The 18,261-nt window shown below is 41.1% G+C and overlaps 1 protein-coding gene across 5 annotated transcripts in view; it reads right to left on the bottom strand.

Annotated features, from left to right (window-relative positions):
• efr3a (EFR3 homolog A (S. cerevisiae)) overlaps positions 1–18,261 on the bottom strand; it is a 64,052-nt gene that overhangs the window by 37,393 nt on the left and 8,398 nt on the right. For 2 of the 5 annotated variants that reach the window (XM_032564426.1, XM_032564427.1), the window contains exons 1-4: positions 17,363–17,387; positions 5,340–5,416; positions 4,338–4,465; positions 4,104–4,254 (exon numbers count right to left, since the gene is read on the bottom strand). In XM_032564426.1, coding sequence (XP_032420317.1) covers positions 4,104–4,254; positions 4,338–4,465; positions 5,340–5,416; positions 17,363–17,387 — 381 coding nt within the window. Of the gene's footprint in view, positions 1–4,103; positions 4,255–4,337; positions 4,466–5,339; positions 5,417–17,362; positions 17,388–18,261 lie in introns of those variants that run through there. The other 3 variants (XM_032564429.1, XM_032564430.1, XM_032564428.1) reach the window with 2 other exon arrangements.

The following is an 18,261-nucleotide window of genomic DNA, read 5'->3' as shown; positions in this document are numbered from 1 at the left end:
AACATCAAGTCAAAAACTTCCACAAGTGTTTTTGGCTTAGTCAAAGTTTCTCATTTCCTCAAAATCCAGGTTAATATTAGCATTTTGGTTTCCACCTTCTAAAGGATTATAACCTTTAACATTTAGAGGGGGAAACACTGAGAACAGCAATAAGACCTGATAAAACACTTTAAGTTTAACGTCTGACAGAATATTATAAATCAGTTAAAAAAGTTGAGATTAAAATCCATCTTTCTGGAAAGTGGACCTGCACGTTTTGGGGGAGGAGCCTGGTAGTTTTGGGGGAGGGGTTTATACAATAACCAGAAGGTTCAGGTAAGTGTCCAGTAAAAATGCTGTAAGTTGCAGTAAAGTTCAGGCACCAACTTTCATTCTAATTATTAATTTGTCAATAACTGTAGTGCGTTTCATATTTTAATGTTCAAGGCGTTATTCTAGAAGGTAATTTTACCAAATAGAAAAATAAAATTATGTTTTTTAACAATTATCCTGATTTATAGTTGTGTTATTACTTTAATGTATACATTTGTAAATTCTCGTGATGCTAAAGTGACTCTTTACATACTAAACAATTAGGAATCAATTATCAATTTTTTCATACATTAATTACAGTTTAAGAGAGTTTAGTTCTGAAACAGGTTGAAACATCAGAAACTAAAAGATATTTGAGGTCTAATAATAGCTGCGATAACTGGAGCCGACACTTTGCTGACCATCTGTGAACCGAGTGGAAATGTGTGGAACCACAGGAGGAAACAAATGGACTTTAATCAAGAGTTCATGGTGGAGAGTCACTGCGGTGGCTAAAATGGGAATTTTAGTAATTTAGGGATTAATTATGGAAAGAAAACCAGAACTCTGATTTTATTTTGGGATTTTTGGAGCAAAATCATAAAGATAAAATGTTTTATTCCCAAATCTATCAACCAACGTGCTTCACGTCCAGGTTATTGAATCCCTAAACGTTGGACTCAGAGGTTTCATACGTCTTAACAGGGACCGATGAAAGAAGATGCAGGAAACACCAGAAAGCATCTGAAGTTGAATCTAAGAGCCCTGGACATAAGCTGGTAGGAGTAAAGCAAAGTTAGATGTTTGGGTTTTAATAAGAATCATTGTTCTGCTGCCTGTGGAGTGATTTATCACCTCCTCCCACCAGGGCTTGTTTTCCCTCTCCTGGGTCACCTTCTCATCGAAAAACTTTAAAAACAACAGATTCGCAGCACAGATTGAAATGCAAGGAGCTTTGTTCCAAACAGTTCAACTAGTCATAAAATGTCTTAAACATAAAGCAGTGAAAACAGCAGCAGACGAGCAGAACTGGTCCGGATGTTTCTCTCTTCACACATTTTACCTTCTAAAGAAGATAAAATGTGTAAAAAGAGAATAAAAGAATGGACAGATGTGATGAAATTACATCCAAATAAAAGTTAAACATCATCTTGCATGTGAACGATGCATCACATCATTTACACAAACAGCTGTTTTTTCCGCCATAGATCTGGCGCCCTTTCTGCGCGGCGCCCACATGCATCGCTTATAGAGCAAACTGACTTTTTGCGCCATTGGCTGCGACATCGACAGCAACATTTCTGGTTTCTGAAGCTTGAAGGTAAACCTGAACCTTCATCCACTTGGCAACAAACCAAACAGTAGCTGCGTTTCCATTAACTATGGAATTATGCAAATTGGAGTCAAAATAATAAATTTGCTTAATGGAAACACGGAATTTAAAAAAACTCACGTTTTTTGATGAAACGCTTTTGGGTTAGGAGGAGGCGGGTTTTTCAGCTACGTCAAGATTTATTTCACAAAACTGCAATGGAGACACTTTTCACATCACACGAATCACATGATCAACAGCCGGATGTTACTACTGGCGGAAACAACGAAGACAACAACAGGAAGTGGTCGGAGGATGATGGTTTGTTTTTGTTTTTTCAGAGCTTTCACAGCGTCTCAGATCAGAAAATGTTGTTTCAATCCAAAGCTTTTCTGGAAAATCACAGACCAATGTCTCCAAAACGCCGCATACCTAGCCGCTCCAAAGTAGGCGGGGCTTGATGCTCCAACGTCTGAATGAGACGCTGACGCCTCCTCTGATTGGCTGATAGATGATGACCTGATGCTATGGCTGAAGCATGAATACATCTCATGTAACAGCCATGATTTTTAATAACTTATTCTCTGAACAAGTTTATTCACAAGTGATCATTTCATTTCTTATTTAATGGAAACAGCAAATGGGAAATTGTGCTTTTTCCATCATCAGCAGAATATTTGTGCACATTTGTAATGGAAACGCAGCTGATAAGATATTTTTTGTTTGGATGCTGCAGTTTCAGTTTTTTCTGCTTCTATGTTTTGGGTTCTTCTTTGACAAATCTCTGAGATCACAGCAACAAAAACACAGTTTAGAAAAATAATCAAAATAAACTAAACTGGTGATGATGGACTGGAAGCAGCCCAGTCTTCCTGATCCAACAGAACAAAGTGAAGCAGATCTGCTGCGACCACCATGAGGACAATCTAACTGCCACGGTTCTGCATCGGTTCTCCTCTGTCACAGAATAAATACCACCCATAAATAATGCAGGTTCATCTGAACCCGCGGCTCAGATGGAGCGCCAACAATAGCCAGGATGACGGAACCGAGAGGAAACCACTTCTATTTCACCTTCAGAGGACTTGGAGGAAACAGATCTGAAGCAGCGTTAGGATGATTTCACCGTTTCCTCTCTGTGTGTTATTGGGCCACAATGAGAGCAGAAGTAGCTTTTAAACCTCCACCTGCCTCTGGGCTGCAGCCAACTGACATATTTAGCCCATTTCGCAAAAATAAGGTAATAAGTTTGAGTTTAATAGCCAACTTTGTGGATTATGAGCTCATATTTTCTGGGATTTATTGCGCAGCACATGGAGGCAAACATTAAAGTGCAATTATAGCGAAAGCAGCCACACTTCTCCCTGATCCAGGGACGAAAAAAACCAAAAAACTCAGGAGATTTTAATATCTGCTAAAAACAGTTAAAAATTAAACTTCATTTCACAGCCTGCTTTTGTTTTTTACACCATGAAGAGCAGGAATGTCTGTAAGGTTGTTCCAGATCCTGCAGCGCTGCATCACAGCTGCAGCATCGCTGCATCACAGCTGCAGCATCACAGCTGCAGCATCGTCTCTCCTGAAACCTGGATCTGCTCTGAAGTAGCAAATCAACATAAAACCTCCAGATTAATGGATCATCATCAGGTGGTTCTGATCTATAAACGCTCTGGAGAAACTGTCCTCCATGTTTTAGTCTCTGCTGCTCCTGGTCAGGATATGGAGGACTAATCCTGCCAAAACTGGCAAGAGATAAATAAATGGTCAATACTGAACCTAAAAATAAAAAAAATCTGAACTTTCCTAACTTTTTTGATTATACAGAGTGAATAGAAGTTAATATTAATCTTTGTGAATAATATTAATTTAACTTTGCATTTTACTTCAAATCTTGTTTTATTAATTCCCCTTTTTATTTCATTATTAATATTTCTAATTTTCATTTTACGTTTTTAATCAAACAATTTATTTACTGTCAAATCTTATTACATTTTATTTAGTTTTTCCATATTCGGTATGTAGTATTTTACTGTCACTTTTTAAATCATACATGGATTTTTCCTCTTTTTATTTTGCTTTGTCCTGGTTTGTCCTTTATTTACATTTTTTTTTCTTATTTGTCTAAAGAAATAAATCCTTAACAAAATACAGAATATGGAAAAAAATAGAAAAACAAATAATGAAACATAAAAAACTAAAAACAATAGCATTGGAAATAAAATGACAAAATTAAGTATGTTAAATTAATACTGTTGATAATGATAAGTATTCATTTATGTCGCCATATAATAAAATAAGTTGGTAAAATTCTTATTTTAATTGCCTATATTTATTATCTTTATTAAAATAATAAACTGATTTCCCAAAAGCTCCATCTCCACTAGTTTCTGAATCTCCTGGAGATTTAAAGTAGAAAAAGTCGAGTTTCCGTCACTCCAAGCAGCAGCGAGTCCAAACGGCAGTGAAAACCCCTGTGTGGCCCCATGGTGGCGCTGCTTACCGAGTTCGTTCCCAGAACCTGCAGGTCCGGTTCTCTGGACTCCAGCAGCTTGGCCACCATGTGCAGGAAACTCTCCACGAAGGGCTTGATGCTCTGGGAGTGGCACGCCATCAGCAGCTGGTCCAGCGCCTCCATGGCGATCACCACGTACCTGCAACCCGTCACAGGGAAGATGGCCGCCGTTAGACCCAGACTCCAGGTTCTGGTCTGGCTGCGTTTGGACCGGCTCATCACCCGTAGCGATGCCGCACCACGTCTCTGCTTAGCCGCTCGGCGAGGTACGCCCCGATCCGGTCCAGCTTCTCCGGCGCCGACACGGCGTAGAACGTCAGCTTCTCCATGTCCGACTTACTGAGGCCATCCTGACAGGAAGCAGAGCGGAGAAAACGGGTCGGCTCGGTCCGGACCTCAAAACATTCCTCCCAGATCAAATTATCAGACTTTATCTTCCTGTTCATTTATACATATTTGTTAAATGTGTCGCCATATGCAGAGAGTACGAGTAAAATATGTGAAAACGTCGTCCCTGAGCTAATGTTCCCATCTGAAGAAATGCACCAGAAACAACCAATCACAGCCAGGAGGAGGGGCTTAGCGCTGTCAATCAATCTTGTGAACACCCTGCTAAATGCGCTAATGGAGCAGAAAAAATTTAATGTTTCAGGAAAGTTGTTCATCAAATGTCATCAGTGGCTATGCTAACTAGCATTAGCATTTATGACAGACTGCTAGCGAGGGGGATGATTGACAGCGCTAAGAACCACCTCCTGGCTCTGATTGGTTCTCTCCAATTAGCACTGGGAGAAGGCAGAGAAGCTAAACTTTTTCACAGATTATTCTTCTCATAACATGATGACAGTTTCAACAAAAATAGGAAAAAATGTTTAAAAAAAGTTACACACTGCAGCTTTAAAGCAGAGGTGTCCAAACTGTTGACAGACCACAAAACTCATTACAAAGCAAAAATTTGTTAACTGTGATTTTTTTTGTTCTTTTTTAGCTGCTCAATAATAAATCAAATGTTTATAAAATCTGCATATCATTAAAAATCCAAAACATAAAAAACTCCTTCAGACTTTTTATTTTTTGTGGTTATCAACTGTTTTCTATTTTGTTGGCCAAACATTTTTACCAGTTTTATCTTCTGGTCTGGGGCCTAACAGAACCATTTTAAGCGCCTCAGCTGGCCCGCGGGCCTCAGTTTGGACACCCGGTCCAGAACCTTGTTGGACTCACTTTGGGATCCTCTGGGAAGATGTTGTCCACCAGGCGCTTGTACCGGGGCCTCAGCGGCCCGCAGCAGCCACACACTCCTGGGAAACGAGACAAGCAGACATGCTGGATCAGAACCACCAGAACCTGCTGCAGTTTAAAACCTGCCAGAACCAAAAACCGGTTCTGGATCCCCAGTTTCACAGCCCAGCATGACTCATCCACACAACAGCCCGACTTCCTCTGCAGCGGCCGCCGCCCGTCTTCCAACACGAACGAGTTTCAGTGAGTCAATAAGCAGCGATGAGTCAGAGTCACGGCGAGGAAGGTCGGGTCGACTGGAGGCCGGACCCACAGAGGTTCTGACCTGCACCGAACCAGAACCAACAGAGGTTCTGACCTGCACCGAACCAGAACCCACAGAGGTTCTGATCTACACTGCAGATAGACTATAATAATCTATATTACCATAAGGATACTGATTAAATTAATAAGTAAATCAATAAATAAATCAATAAGGAAATTAATTTTGCTTTAGGACTGTCAAATAAATGGAGTGAGGAAAAAACAAACACTTAAATCCACAAATGTAAATAATTGGGATTTAAGGCATTAATAAATAAAATAAAGTATGAACATGAAAATATAGAAATAAAAATATATATGGGGAACAAATTCATAAATTGTGGAGTTTTTATGCTGGGACATAAAATAAAATAAATAAACATTTTCTTCTGGACTGTCGAATAAATAAAAAGAAATAGTGGGAGGATATATAATAGTTATAAAATAAATAGAGACGCTTGGCTGCATAAATGAAGTACAGGATAATAAATGACTTAAATTAAAAGAGAAAAATAGAATAAATAAAGATGGCTGAGCTGAAAAGGGTGGGGAAGGGTAAAGTTTAAAATATTTATTTTATATTTATTTATTTTCATTCCTGAAAATGTTTTCTGAAATCAAAGATCCAGAAACTTTTAAAAGTAAATAAATCTGCTTTGTGCAGCGATTCCTCCTCTTTTCTAGAACAACTGAATGGACTCCAGTCCCAACACACACACACCGACACACACCGCCACGCACACACACACCGACACACACAGCCACGCACACACACACACACACACCGACACACCCAGCCACGCACACACACACACGGACACACACAGCCACGCACACACACACACACATGGCGTTTTAAGACCTGAACCAGGTGAGTCAGGTGAGCTCAGAGTGTCAAAGGTCAACAGCGGCTCGATGAGGTGAGCTCAGCTCAACAGATGAATCGATTAAACCCGAGACGGCTGACGTCCCGACCCGAATACCAAACAGGAAGAAACGGATTTCTGTCGCCAGGCGGGAGAAAAGAATCGCTCTGCTTCGATTCCCAGCAGGCGCTCAGCGACTTTCTGCTCCAGAAAAGCTTCGTTAAAGACGACTTCATAAAAAACCCGTTCAGGCAGAACCGCCAGAGCAGAGCTTGCTCATGACTGGCAGCAGCCGGGCGTCAACGCCACATCAACACCGACGGGATTTCAGCAGGAAGTAAAAGTCTGGACATCAGACGGCTGAAGCAGTGAGAAATGTTGAATATTCATGAAGATTATTTATTGTTTTTGACCTGAAACAGAGAATTCCTGTCACACATGATGAGGCTCCTGCAGAGGCTGAGATGGGAACATCTGGGAGGTTTCTCTACCATGCAGGCGCTAACGTCAAGCTAGCACAAAACAACGTCAAGCTAGCACAAAACAGCGTCAAGCTAGCACAACACAGCGTCAAGCTAGCACAAAACAACGTCAAGCTAGCACAACACAACGTCAAGCTAGCACAAAACAGCGTCAAGCTAGGACAAAACAGCGTCAAGCTAGCACAAAACAGCGTCAAGCTAGCACAAAACAGCGTCAAGCTAGCACAACACAACGTCAAGCTAGCACAAAACAGCGTCAAGCTAGAACAAAACAGCGTCAAGCTAGCACAAAACAGCGTCAAGCTAGCACAAAACAGCGTCAAGCTAGCACAAAACAGCGTCAAGCTAGCACAAAACAATGTCAAGCTGCAGCTCCAAAACTCAACGTTTCCATCGATCAACGAGATTCTGGGATCATTTATTTCACATCTGATCCGTTTCCCTGGCAACACTGGTTGAGTCCATTTGAACTGGTTGGTTTAAAGAATCCAAACTGGTTTTGTAAAGGATAATAAAGTGAAGCTTCCAACCATTTTGTTATTTTATGTGTAAAAATGAATTCTAATTTATTTGGAAAGTGATATGTCTTAATTATATTATCTGGTAAAATAAAAAGAAATTCAGTTAGATTTACTAATATTTAAAAATAAAACAACTAAATACAAACAAAGTAAAATATTTACTTAATATTTGAAACTAATTGATCTTTTGTGAAAAAATGTCCACCAATTTTGAATATTTTGATTAAATACGCAAAATTTAATCAAACTAGACTCAGGTCTAGTACTAGGTCTAGACCTAAGTAAAATTTATCTAATTTATTTAAAAATCTTTAGCTGTGTGATTAATATAATTTACTAGATATAAAAAAGTAAGGCACTTATATCTACTTGAGAAATGTTAGTGGAAATTTTTCCAAGGATTTTTAAAAGCACATCACATTTTTCAGGCCAACATTACCGTCAGTAATCTGAGTCCGTACGGCGTTTATGATGAAGATCTGACCTTCTGACTGTAACTGGGAGCTGAATGAAAATAAACGACTGGATTCAGTTGTTTGTTTCTAAGGCGGCGCCAGCAGCAGAAAATGAAAGACATTTAAGTTCATTCTGGCTGAGAGCTTCATGCCTTCGATACGGTAACCGAGGCAATGCATCAGGTTTAGTGTCCGCTGACGAATCTGCAACGAGAGGGAGGCATAATCCCGACGCGCAGCAGGAGACTGATGAATTACACCGACGAGATTCACTCAGCCGGCTGAGGGAAGACGATTACAGCCGGTCGGATCCATCATCAGCCAACGCAGAGCAGCGAGGACGGAGATACAAACATCTGCAGCGGTCAGGGGGAAAACGCACCAAAATGTAAAATAAGTTACACGTTCAGACGCTGCTCTGATTCTTACCAACGTAACCCAGAAAAAATCTCCAACAAGTCACGAATAAAAACCCCAACAGGAAAGACTAAAAACTAAACCAACAGAACCAGTTTGAACGATTCCAGGCTGACCAGTTTGGTTGTTTGTCTTTAACGTTAAATATGTAGAAGAAGAAACTGAATCCTGAACGTTCTGGATGATGAATTCAGTTTGTAGAGAGCAGAGAGGCTTTAATTAGCTCAAAATCTACACACAAACTGAATGTTTCTTTACAGATTGCAGAGAAATTCACAAATAATATCCATCAGAATATCGAATTAATAGCTTTAAACAAATAAAACCCATCCGTGACCTTTGAACTTTAGAGACCAACATGCTGAAACACAGACGACCTCTTCGTCCTTCATCCAGTCACCAGCTGGAGACCAGATGGGTTGAATGTATCTGATAATAAAGACTTTTCATTCAGGAAGCGTGAATCTTTCTGAGGTAAAGCGAAGGCAGCAGGTTGTGTTCACTGACGATTCCTAACGGTTTGGTTGGCAGCTTAACGTTTTGGACCATTCATGGTTCTGTTTTTGGTCTGACTGAGTTAAAGCATTTCTGTTGAGGTGAAGTATCGTATCTTCATCTGAAGCTTTAACTCTGGGCTGTCAAACGGTGAAACCTTCAGATGAGGCCGTGAACACATGAATCGGCTCCTCCTTCATGACTTAATCATCTGATTCAGGTGACTCAGAGACGCGTGACCTGACGCCGACCTTCCAGGATGTCAGTGAAATTTGTGCATTCCCTGAAGGTTGATGGACCTACCAGCGTTCAGGAATCCTCGTCTGTTGGAGGCCCGGTTGTAGTTGAACGCTCCGTCCGCCTCGGTTTGAGGAACCTGCCTGTATCTCCTCAGAACGTCACAGAGAGACGGCATGATGGGAAAAAGTTTTACTCCTCAGGCGGACGATAAAAATAATTCTCCTGCAGATCTTCAGAAGACGGTAACATCTAAAAACATGCAGATACTTGTTTCTACCTCCCCAGGTGAGCCCATGTGTCCATCTGCCACACCTTCAGACTCTGCTGCAGGTCCGGCTTCACCTGTGTGACCGACGGCAGGTTCAGCCAATCAGCTTCAGCCGTGGCCAGCGTGACCACGATCACCTGGAGTTACCTCGCTTCGTGAGGCGGAAGACGAGCCTCTGCTTGGTAGCGCCGGCCCGGCCGCGGCGGCTCAGGTTACCGGCCGCGTTGTTCACAGGAAAATGTGACCCAACACGAGGCAAAGGGAAACTCTGGAACCGGAGAGGCTCCAGGAGGGCCTCACCTGAACGCAGAGCGGCCGGGTTTCCATGCAAATCAGATGCAAACGATAAACAAATGATGACAAACATTCGAATCTGATGGTGACTGACTCACATCCGGGTGCAAACAGGAGCATGTAGGTTTTATTAACGACTGTAACAAAACCTCAGTTTTAATTCCTGACCCCCTGAAAAATCTCAAAAATTCACAACAAGTTTTAAAGATCTCAGGGCTGAGATGTTTTTCCTTTATGTGTAAATAATAATAAAAAAGAAGGTTTATTTCATTTCATCAATACTGGAAATGCATCTGGTCTCAACCTGTACAGTTTAGTGACTTTTACACCCAAAATTAAAATAATTATCCAAAACCTCAAAGGGTTTAAAAAGAGTTCCTCCTTCCCAGAGTAAATTAAAATTGTGCTTAAACATCACAGATGGGGAAAAGTCGATCACTACAGAGCGCAGACACTAAAGTGGAGTCACTTAAAGCAAACAATGTTCCACTAACGGTGGACACCCTGAACGCCTCTGGAGCAAAACGTCGCCTTTTAATCCAAATGTCCAGTTAATGCAAAGCCTGGCTTTGAATAGAATCGTGCCGATTGGTGCCTTTACTGTAGACTTGTCATATTAAGGAGATGTTGGATTACCGCCCAGCACCACCCATGTTTTAAAATGAGATCCTCACCACCTGGTGATGTTTCCACATACTGAAATTATGTTTGTTTGTCTTCAGGACAGGATCTGGGATCATGTCCAGCTTAGCAGTGTTTGGCAACAACCAGAACAAAACGTCTCCAGCTTAAAAGTCGATGTGGAATTTGCAAATTGCGAGTTTGTGATGTTTACAGCCAAACAAACTAAGTAAAAAAAACAGAATCACTCTTTGTTTCAACAACCTTTGGAGTCTGAGTTGGATTTTTGCTTTGGATGCTCCACAGGTTTACTGTCAGAACAAAACAATGACTAAAACTCTGTCCCTGTGCAACTTCCTCACATCCTGAGTTAAACTATTTCCTGCTTGTTCCTGGTAGAAACCAGTTTTAAATAAACACTTCAGCACAGTGTTGGAGTAAAGCTCCCTCAGCAGAGCCGTGTGCTTTAATCTTCACCCAAACCACCAGAGGCATATAATCTAAAAGATTAAACGTGGCTCCGTCCCCTGCTGGTTAATACCTGAGCCTCCGACAGGACCAGAAAAACCCAAACAGCCCCTCTGTCCACGGCTCGGTGGGCGGACGTCCATCCAGCTACTGGAGAGGAGGCTTCAGGTCGCAGGTCGTCCATAAAGATTTAGGAACGATGATTTACGTGGAACAAAACCAAACATAGAAGAGCCAAATTTTGACTTTTGATGAGATCAGCTGGTTTCACCGATAAACTGATATTATGAAAGCTGAGATTGTTCCTGTAGATAAACAGGCTCCAAAATCTGCCTCAGTCTGACCTTCATACCCATCATCATCATCATCATCATCATCTCATCCTGCTGCTTTATTAAGACGAAGGTGACAGGTCACAACGTTTATAAGCAGAGAGAGTTTATGATATTTAGTCCAAACAAATAAATCTGAAACAGCTGTGAGTTAATAAGCCAAACAAATGAAGGAATAAATAACGTTTACGATCCGCTGGCTCGGCTGGAATGGCTGCTCCTGTTTTCATCGCCTGGAGGCAAACAGAGATGATGGAGCATAAATCTGCTGCTGCTCATCCTGACCGCACGTTTCTGCAAACATCAACCGCTTCTGAAACTTTCACCAACTTCAAACTGAAACCTGTTCGCTAACTTGTACCGTTACCACAGAACAATGCCTGGATTTCTCAAACTGAAATACAAATTACTAATTCAACTAATCTAACAGATCATTTCTAAAAACAAAGTTGATGAAAGAAGCAATTAATGCATGTTTGAGAACTCCTATAATCTCCATGGAAACCATTCAGCTGTGTAAAATGCCTGGGTGGACCTAACCCCACCTTCGAGGCGCAGCTCCTCCTCTTAGCTCCTTCAAACTAGCCAGCAGCGATTAGCAAACCTCCAGTGGAGCTGCTGAACTTGTTATAGGAGCTAGTGCTCAGAGCAACGCTGGTAAAAACGTTGCTAAAAGATTAATGATGACTTCCTGGAAGCGGAGCTTTAGAAAGAGCAAGTGCTTCTTAAAGAGACAGAGACCCAATTTCAAGGCATTAAATTACAAATTCAAATTTCTTTTAAATCATATTTGATTTATATAGCATTTATGTAACAGTTTAAGCTAATATAGTTATTTGATAATGTTATAAAATGGCACTGTGTGGCTGGACAATATCTGATACTGGCCCTTTAAAAAGAGGAAAAACAAAAAACCCAAACTTTCTAATGATAACTCCTCTCTGCAGGTTTCCTGGATTTATAATGTTTATTTGCTCAGGTCAGTAAAGAAGCTTCAGAACCAGCAGGTTCTGCCGCTCCGGATCAGGGAGGTCGGGTTCATAACGATCCTGGCGATATCCGGTTTTCAGACGCAGTAAAGCCAAGAGCTGCGGTCCGTTCGCCTCGCAGGCGGCTGAGCCAGAGAGCCAGGAGGGGCGGACAGCGGCCATCCATCTACCGGCAAATTACGGCCACCATGAGGGCAGAGCTACTGGTGAAAGGAGGAGGAGATGGATGGAGGGATGAGGAGGAGGAGAGGATGAAAAGAGGCCCATGGGGAGCCAGGAGACGGAGGGACAGAGGGACGGCTGGCTGCAGAGAGACAAATGAGACCAATTTTAAGTCACTTCTCCATCCGGAGAGTCTCTGCAGATGACTGCAGCCAAAATAATGAGATTTGATCAACAAACCCTGAAGACCGACAGGAATTACTGGAGATAAACTGAAGCACAGCCAGAAACTGGTGGGGGAGGGGGGATAACGGCTGCTAACCTGACGAGATGAAGCGACATAAACCTTTAAAATTAGAGACCGATCCTAAATCCTCACGTTTCTGGTGGCAGAACCAACATTTGGACAAAAAAACAGGAAGTAAACGGCTGAAATGATCAAACTGGTTATTTATTAAACAATTGTCGACTAATTTAATTTTTTTTTTTACCCCTCCAGGGGGTCTTTTGTGGGCTCTAGTGTCCCTTAAATGAAAGCAGGCTGACAGGAAACGGGGAAGGAGGGGGGGGAAGACATGCGGCAAATGTCGTCGGCTCCGGGAGTCGAACCCACGACGGCCACGCCGAGGACTGAAGGCCTCCAAATACGGGTCGCGCTAACCGCTACGCCACCACGGCACGCCCAATTGTCGACTAATTTAGTAATAAATTCATTGTTAACCGGAGAATATCGATTCTAAAATTTGCTAAGAACAATGCACTCACACCAATAATTAGGCCAAAACTGAACAAAATATAAACAATTAAGATAAAAAAAACAAACTTTAGTCTGTAAATCTGAGCTCCTCCTGTGGCAGTTTTAGATTCACCTGCTTCAGATTCTGTAAAATAATCTACTAATCTCCTTTTGCATCCAACCAAAAATAATGACAGATCAAAGGGTGAGCTTTTTATCTGCAGAAGCATCGTTTGCTACAAATGATCAACCTTTCACTGAAAAAATGCTCTTTTTTTTAAAATAGTACTTATTTAAAATATAATAATTATTTCCATTTTTTAAGCTTAAATGATTAGATGAAAAATCTGCAGAATGGGCTCATTTTTTCCTCCAATTACATCAGAATAACTGATAACTAAAGGAATCACGGCTGCAGCCGTAGAATAAAGGGCAATATTTATTCTCCATCTTTTTTCATCGTAATGGAGACCAGAAACATTCTTACATTTTCTGGAGTTTTTCCTTCCACTTAACTATAACCAATCAGGATGCAACACATCAAATCAAAACTTATTAAAGACGACTCCTCTCTTACATTATGGATTTTTCTGTGAAACATAAAAATTTACCTAAATGCAGATTTGAACTAATATTCAAAAGAAACGCAGCTTGGATAAATAACATAAAACACGTTTACCTCTGATTCTCCTTTCTAAAGAATCAGAGAAAAATCTGTTTCCCTCGGAGCCACTTTGAGCACAATCTCATGTTACGGACTGAATTTTCCCATTTTTGTGACAAACTAATAAAAAATGCATCTCCTGCCGTCTTGGAAAGGAAAAAACTGAGCAAGTGTCAAATCAGGACAAAAACATCTCCGCTTCCATGGCAACAACACATCCTGTTTGTGCTGCTCTATAATTTTGTTCTGCTAATTTTTTATCACATCCAGGTTAAAAGGGTTTGAGTTTATATCATAAGTCAACCTTCTGGGTCTGTTAATCGTGCAGTGAGGCAGAAACAGTCAGAGGAAGACAGACTGGATCAGTCAGTGCAAAATAAAGCCATCCCATAATAAACCTGCAGAGAAAATGAATCTGCTGTGAAAGCAAACGACTGACTGCTGATCAGCAACAGGAGAAACAGTCCACTGACTCCAGACAGAAGCTCTGAATTCAGATCAGACTACATGAAAATGAGCAGGACACACTGAGTAATTACAAAATTAATCCTGGAAGACCGATTCCAGGAGCCGGGGATTCTGGGAACCAGCGTTGTCTCAATTTACACCAATTTAATTTGGAAATCTACAAAACTTCCCACCTCTTCATTTTAACCTTAAACCAGGATTCTGACAATCTGAGTGGAAAATGACAGTATTTAGGTTTCTAATCTAGGAAGGCTGTATGGATGAGTCAAGTTAAAAACTGAATGTTTATGACTAAAAGCTTCAATTTAAGGCTTAACCAACATGGTGACTATGTCCATCATTTATACAAATTAAATCCTAAAAGCAATGACTGGTACTGACAGAAATGGGTAAATAAACCAATATGAACTTCTCAGCAAACAATAAATACCATGACTTATGTCCAATTTACCTGAAACAGCAGCTAGCATTAAAATATGGTAAAGAAGAAACAGCAGGAAGAAACAGGACTGCACAGTAAAGCCATAACCACGGAAAGACTCCATCTAGTTTCAACAGGTTAATGCCACATGAAAAATAAATCAAACCATAAAAGCAAAAAAAATATTAATCCTTTGCGTTTGCGATCCACTTCCCCGAAAAAGATTACTCCAGTTTAGAGCAGTTCAGCAAAATATGATGGTAACCAGTTAATATTAGCTTCACAACAAGTGAATACAAGATATGTTCAACTGTCATTTAGCAGAAGTTTTATGTTTCCATCAATATACCCAAATAGTGAACAGAAAATATATTTTAGCAGCTATGCTAATCTGATACTCTAATCAGGATAGTTTAGCTACCATGTTACCAGTCAACATAATCAATCTCTAAATTATGTTCAACATAAAAAACAAAACTGTAATGGAGAGAAATGTCATTTTCTTAGCTGCTAAGAGAAGGAATCCTCAGCTAGCCCAGGAAGTAAATGTGTACTTAGGATTTAGCTAAGCTAATTTTGGTTTGGAATGGTGAAGCTAACGCTTGTTTGGAAGCTAGCTAGGAGCATCCCTGCTAATTCTAGCCAACTAGAAGAGGTCAAGCTAATTTTAGCCTAGGAGCTGCCAAGTTAGTGTTAGCTTAGAAACAACCTAGCTAAATTTAGCCTGGGAGCAGATGAGCTAATGCAAGTCTAAGAGAAGTCAAACTAACGTTGTAGCCAAGCTAATGTTGGACGCTGCGTCAGCCTAGGACTGGCTGTGTTCAGTTATTTCACATAAATATATATTTTACATGTTTTTTTTGTTTTCATAAAGTTATGAACAAAAGTTGAGCATATTTATACTTTTCAGCCTCAGTGAGAAGATCACTGAAAACAGCTTTGAAAACAATAATGGAGCTTAAACTCACCACCAGATAAAATCGTGACACTTTATAAACTTCTGTGTACCATTCAGAGTAGTAAAACAATACCAGTGAATATGTCATCATTTCAGAAAAAGCTTCTGTTGAACAAATCCAAGTTTTGTTTCCATCCTAAAAATACCACATCAAGTTTTTCTATCTGCAGGCATGTAACCCAGCTTCTGCTTTGGAATAACATGACACGCCATGTCTCCCAAAGACAGGAAAGGAAATCTGTCCGTCTCTCAGTGAGGTAGTGGGACGGATGGGAGGGACTTAATTAAGCGTGAAAGGCATCAGATGACCTCTGGTGTTTCCAGCCGCGCTGCCAATCAAACATCTGTCAGCCTGCAGCTGAAGGACGGCGTCCAAACAAGCGCGCAGTCCTTCATGCTCAGATTCCCCCTGCAAACACGCCGCTGACCACATCAACACGAGGAGGAGAAACGCTCCACAAACACATCTGTGAAAAAGCATTTGCTCCCTTACAGACGTCCTCTTCTTTTGTCACATTAATTATTATTATTAGTAGTAGTATTAATTATTAGAAATGACAAACTGTTAAGTGATTTACATTTAATTATAAATGAAATTATTGTTTACAAACAGGAGCTAAGACCTGAACGATTCCCAACCAACACTTTGTGTTTTATTAACTTTATATTCGGTATTTAAACGTAGCTCAACACGTCCATCTGAACTTCCCGGCACCACGTTTACTTTGTAACAGGAAGTAGTAGTTGCTTTGAAGCAATCTGATTGGTTGACCTGGGCTGTAGCTCTGCTCTATACTGCCCCCTGTGGGTTTGGCATGTTTCATACAGCGTTGATTTGTGCCAGTTCAAGTGGATACAAACTTCTCTGAAACCAACCCGGTGTGTTTGGTTCTATAATGACTCGGCTACTCAAAGGGTTCTGAAAAACAGAACATGTCAAAATTCAACCACAGGTATTTTGACCCGCTCTACTTTGCAGAAATGTTGCTGCGTTGACGGGACTTACTACTGGAATCAGTTTGGTTTGGATAACTCCTCTCTAGATAGAAATAAAAAATTAACCCTGATTTATTTCTCTGGTTCATGATCTGAAACATTTACACATAAAAACTCAAGAACCTGTAGGGAGAAATACTTTCCTCACATAAATGGAAAATATTACAACAGATTCGTCACATTAACGTTTAAGACTAGAAAGCCTTGAACTTCTACTAATCAGCTAAAGAAAAACATCAAATCAAAGCAGCATTAGCCTCTAGCATTAAAGCACAAACAGGTCAAATGGGACTAAAATATAAATAATGATGAGTTATGTCAAATACAGCAGATCTAACTCATTTATCAGACAAACAATACTGCATTTCTTCCTCTGAAAATACTAATATCCAGAAATGAATAAGGTAAAATCATAGCTGGATAATCTTACTGTAAACATAAACCACTGAAAGAGACGGGAGTAAATCAATCCCTTCTAAAAGCTTAAACTGCTTTTCTCAGGTGACAAAACGGAGGCGCCATGTTTTTTTCCCCTGTTTAACCTTTAGAGTAAATCCTTAATAAGACAGGAGTTTCTGAGGAGGGCAGACCATAAAACAGCAGTTAGTGCCACCATCATCATCAATCAGCGCCTGCAGCGGCTCGTCCCTCCTCGTTACGGCTACCTGGCCTCAGCGCCCTCTCTGATTGGTCTCAAGGTGCGCCAGTCAGGCGGAACCAGCTTGCTGATTGGCTATCGGGCCTCAGTGGAGGAGCAGATCGATGGCCGCGGCAGAGCGGGCTCGTCCACTGACCCTTCGGCCTCCATCTCTGTCTGCCAGAGTCAGAAATGAAGACACAGCCTCTTACCGGACTCATTGCTCTCTGAATCCATCTTGTTGGAGGTGAAGCAGCGAACGGCCTCCCAGGCGGACCTCCACTCCTCCGTCTCTCCTGCCGTCTCCGTGGCCAGCCTCTCTCCCTCTCTCTCCCCCCTCCTGCCTCAGACACCGGCAGTCATCGCTGACCTTGCGGTGTTTGTGTTTCCCCTCGCCGACGGCAGCAGCAGCCGCTCTGCAGAGCCTGGCGTGTGCAACCGAAGCTCTCCTAAACTCTCTAATTATTCCTCTGAGAGGAAAACACAAGAAACAGACCCTGATGAGCAGGGAGGGTTTGTGTGCTGGGATTATGTCAGTGAAAAGCATTTTACCTGACAGGACACAACCTGAAGGTGAAGAGTTTGAATATTTTAGAAAGCATGATCATCGTTTCCTGTGTGTGTAAATATGTGTGGGTTTGAGGTTGTGTGATCCAGATAAAGTAGCTCAATCTGCAGACTGATTCTAAACCTGAAGCCTGAGGGAAGTTTCAGTTTCCTAAACTCAAACATATTGACCCTCAGCATGAGACGTCTTCAGAAAGCGTCGCTCCGCCTTGACGCCATGCTACATGCTAACTACTGTAAGCTAGTCAAAAACCAAACTGTTAGCAATCCAATATCGCTTTTATTTAGTTGATTTCACTAAAAAAAGTCAAATGACAAGGATGTAAACCAGACTTGTCATTTATCGTAAACCTTTTGATGAGGAAAGAAGACGACGACGGATGGCAGCCGTTAATCCTAAAGACCAGCGGCCCTCAGATTTGCAGCTAACGCTTTTTACAAGGCAAGAGGCAAGATTAATAAAAACCAAATATTGCATTATTGCGAATTTACGCATCAGTCTCTATGGAGAAAAAGCTCCGTTAGCATGTATGAAAAAACTGGT

Source organism: Xiphophorus hellerii, chromosome 6 (genome assembly GCF_003331165.1).
Source record: "Xiphophorus hellerii strain 12219 chromosome 6, Xiphophorus_hellerii-4.1, whole genome shotgun sequence".
Taxonomy (NCBI): Eukaryota; Metazoa; Chordata; class Actinopteri; order Cyprinodontiformes; family Poeciliidae; genus Xiphophorus; species Xiphophorus hellerii.
Note: the sequence above shows the minus strand (reverse complement) of the source record. Positions and strands in the feature narration are given on the sequence as shown.